Source organism: Dipodomys ordii, unplaced genomic scaffold (genome assembly GCF_000151885.1).
Source record: "Dipodomys ordii isolate 6190 unplaced genomic scaffold, Dord_2.0 Scaffold18, whole genome shotgun sequence".
Classification (NCBI taxonomy): Eukaryota; Metazoa; Chordata; class Mammalia; order Rodentia; family Heteromyidae; genus Dipodomys; species Dipodomys ordii.
Genome location: NW_012267234.1, coordinates 6473173 through 6476320, shown reverse-complemented (window position 1 = coordinate 6476320; position 3148 = coordinate 6473173). Strand labels below are relative to the sequence as shown.

The 3148-nt window shown below is 57.0% G+C and overlaps 1 protein-coding gene across 1 annotated transcript in view; it reads right to left on the bottom strand.

Moving 5' to 3' along the window:
- Positions 1–3143, bottom strand: part of Cmtm3 (CKLF-like MARVEL transmembrane domain containing 3) — a gene marked incomplete at its 5' end in the record, with an annotated part of 9242 nt that extends 6099 nt beyond the window's left edge. Inside the window, one exon of the mRNA XM_013012649.1 lies at positions 3105–3143. Coding sequence (XP_012868103.1) covers positions 3105–3143 — 39 coding nt within the window. The remainder of the gene's footprint in view (positions 1–3104) is intronic.
- Between the last annotated feature and the right edge of the window lie 5 nt (positions 3144–3148).

Here is a 3148-nt window from a genome sequence, read left to right as displayed (position 1 = left end):
AACTCTGGGCCTGGGCGCTGTCCCTCAGCTCTTCAACTCAAGGCTAGCACTCTACCACTTGAGCCACAGCGCCACTTCTGGCTTTTTTCTTTTTGCTTATGTGGTGCGGAGGAATTGAACCCAGGGCCTCAGGCATATAAGGCAAGCGCTCTACCACTGAGCCACCTTCCCAGCCCCTCCATGAGACTCTTCACTCCAATTAACCACAGAAAAAGCCAGAAGTGGTGGTGTGGCTCATATGGTAGAGTGCTAGATTTGGGCAAAAGGAGCTCAGGGACAGTACAAGTCCAGAGTTCAAGTCCTAGGATGAGCAAACAAAACAAAAATCAAAAAGGCCTAGGGTCATGACTCAAGTAATAGAGTCTGCCAGGCAAGCATTAGACCCTGAGTTCAAACCCCAGTACCACCAAAAACCAACAACAACAATGTAAGGCCCAGCCCCATATCCATGCTTTTCCCAATCCTCCTGGGCCCAGCTCAGAGTCCTGACCCCATGCTAACTCCCTGCCACAACCCATCTTGAAGGCACAACATTCTTATAATGTGTCCCCCCCCCAAGCAGGTGCCCACATCCTGAAGCCATTCTACCTTCCCCTTCCTGTTCTATGACAGAGTCCCTTCAACTCCAACACTACCCACCAAATGCAAACCAATTAAACCACAGCCAAGCCTCAAGAAAATAATATGTACATCTAAGATCTGTGCTTTTCACTGGATGTAATTTTACCAAAATGTTGGATTTCAGTTAATGATATACATGTTGAAATATGGCCAGGCTGGAAATGTAGTTCAAGTATCACAGCTCTTGTCTAGCTAAACACAAAGCCCTGAGTGCAAGCCCTACTACTGCTTTTCTTATTTTTTTTTTTTTTTGGTAGGTTGTGGGGCTTGACCTCTGGGCCTGGGCGCTGTCCCTCAGCTCTTCAGCTGTAGACTCACGCTCTACCACTTGAGCCTCAGCCCCACTTCTGGCTTTTTCTGCTTATGTGGTGCTGAGAAATCGAACCGAGGGCCTCAAGCGTGCAAGGCAAGCACTCTACCACTGAGCCACCTTCCCAGCCCCTGCATTTTTTAAAAAAATCACTTGGTTGTCTAGAGTTGAAATGTACTAATATGTGCTAAATAGTATTAGATACTACTAAAATGTGCTAATAATGGTATTTGTGTTCACAAATGTTTGTACAAAACTAGAAGACATAGGCAATGGAGCCCTGGGGCCCTGCTGGAGTCAAAATGCTGTAGGAGTCACAGTACTGTAGCTGTGGGCAATACTGAGACAAGAAGACTTTGTGCAACATTGGGACAATCAAAAGGAAGAGACTCTTGGACGGGTCGGGGGTTCCTCTAAGCCCAGCATCCACTGAGGGTTCTGGGTATTCTAAAATGAATAGACTCTGTTGTTTGGCCACTAAGGAAGGGTACCAGCATTAACCCAGGGTTGGCTGGCCTGTAAGCACTGGAGACGTTCATCTTCCTCCTTTGACTTCTGTCACTGTGGCTGGCTTTGACTACATTCATGGCTGAGTAGTTTGAAGTGGGGCTCAGGGGTTGGCTATAGGGGACCCAAGGGGCCACTCAGATGTCCCACAGGAAGCGCTGTGGCTTCTTCAAAGGGGCTACAGAGTCCCCAGGGCACTGCTGTACCCGTAGGGGTAGCTGAGCCCCTTTTGGACAGACAGGAGACATAGAGAGGTTCCGTGAGGCCTTCCAGGAGATGGCTGCCAGATTATGATCATCCGGGTCCACAGAGTTCAGTTCCTCTGTCCAAGGCTGTCCCTCCCATCCCTGTCCCTATCACCTCCTACCCCCAAAGCTTGACTCTGGGAATTCCCCCCCTTCCTCCTGCTGGGGTCCTGCTTTCTCATTTGTCAGTTCTTGGGAGCCAACTTCCTCCTCTTTCCTGCTCATGTCAGCCTCCCCACTTCCCAGAGCCTGGGGCGGGAGGAAGGCCAGGGGCAGGAGTGACGGTCCCCCCCCCCCTTCCTTCCTCATCCTCCTCAGCCTGGAATCCTCACACCCAGCTAGGCAATGCCTCCTCTGAGTTCTGGCGGGCATTCCTGTCCCCTGCCCTGAGTGTGTGTGTGTGGGGGGGAGCTGGAGCCTCCTCTGTGAGCGGTGGAGTCAAGGTGTCTCCCCAAAAGTGGTTCCCAGGCGTGGCCAAGCCTGGAGGCCGTCCCTGGAAGTGCCTGTAGGTGCCAAGCCCGACCTGAGCATAAAGCAAGAGGGGCTGCCACCGGCCCTGGAGGGACAAGAGTGGGGACAGGAATCTTCCTCTCGCAGCCCTTCTACCCTCCCACTGGGTCCCTCCAACGAGCCAGCTGCCCTAGACATCTCTTCTGGAACGTTCTCCCAATTGCCACCTCTAGGGTCAAGTTGCTGAGGATCTAAGCACCAAGTGGCTGAGGACGGCTCCCTCCTCCGGCTCCGGCCTGGCCCCTGGCTCCCCACCCCGGGCGGCCCCACACCACAGTCCCCGCCCCACACGCGACAGTGCGGGAGGGAGGGAGGGAATGTCGGGAGGACAAAGGAGCCCTGCGCTGGGGTGGGGAAGGAGGAAGGCGCCCAGAGGGGGCGGGCAGAGGGAATGAAGTCACCCTGGGCCTCCGGGCCCACGCCCCTGTTGCACCGAGGGCCGCCCGCACCCCCACTGCGTGGCCGGGCCTCACCCACTCCCGGGGGACCCCATCCCCGCGCCCCTCTCCCACCAGCACCCCAGCTCCCGCCTCCACTCTTTGATCCTCCGGGGCGCAGCGCGATGGAGGCCAGAAAAAGCGGAGGCACAGCCGTCCCGCGGGCCCAGAGAGGGTGGACGCGCCCAGGTCACACAGCGCCCGGGGCGGGGGGGGGGGGAAGGGAGGGCGTGTGACCCTCACCAGCGCTCCCTCATCCGCGACCCACGCCCCCCAACTTGGGCCCCCGAGGGTTGGAGTTTTCGTCTCCAACTCGCGCTCGGGCGTGGTGCAGCTTTGCAACACTTGGGGCGTCGGGCCGATTCCGGGGGGTTCCTCCGCCCGCGAAGGCCGAGATGCGGGTCGGAGCGCAGCACCCCCCCACCTTCCCCGACGCCGGGGTCGCGGGCCTCGAACCCGCAGCCCCGCACTCACCGACTCGGCCAGCAGGAGGCGGCCTTTGGTGGAGCAGAGGAAGG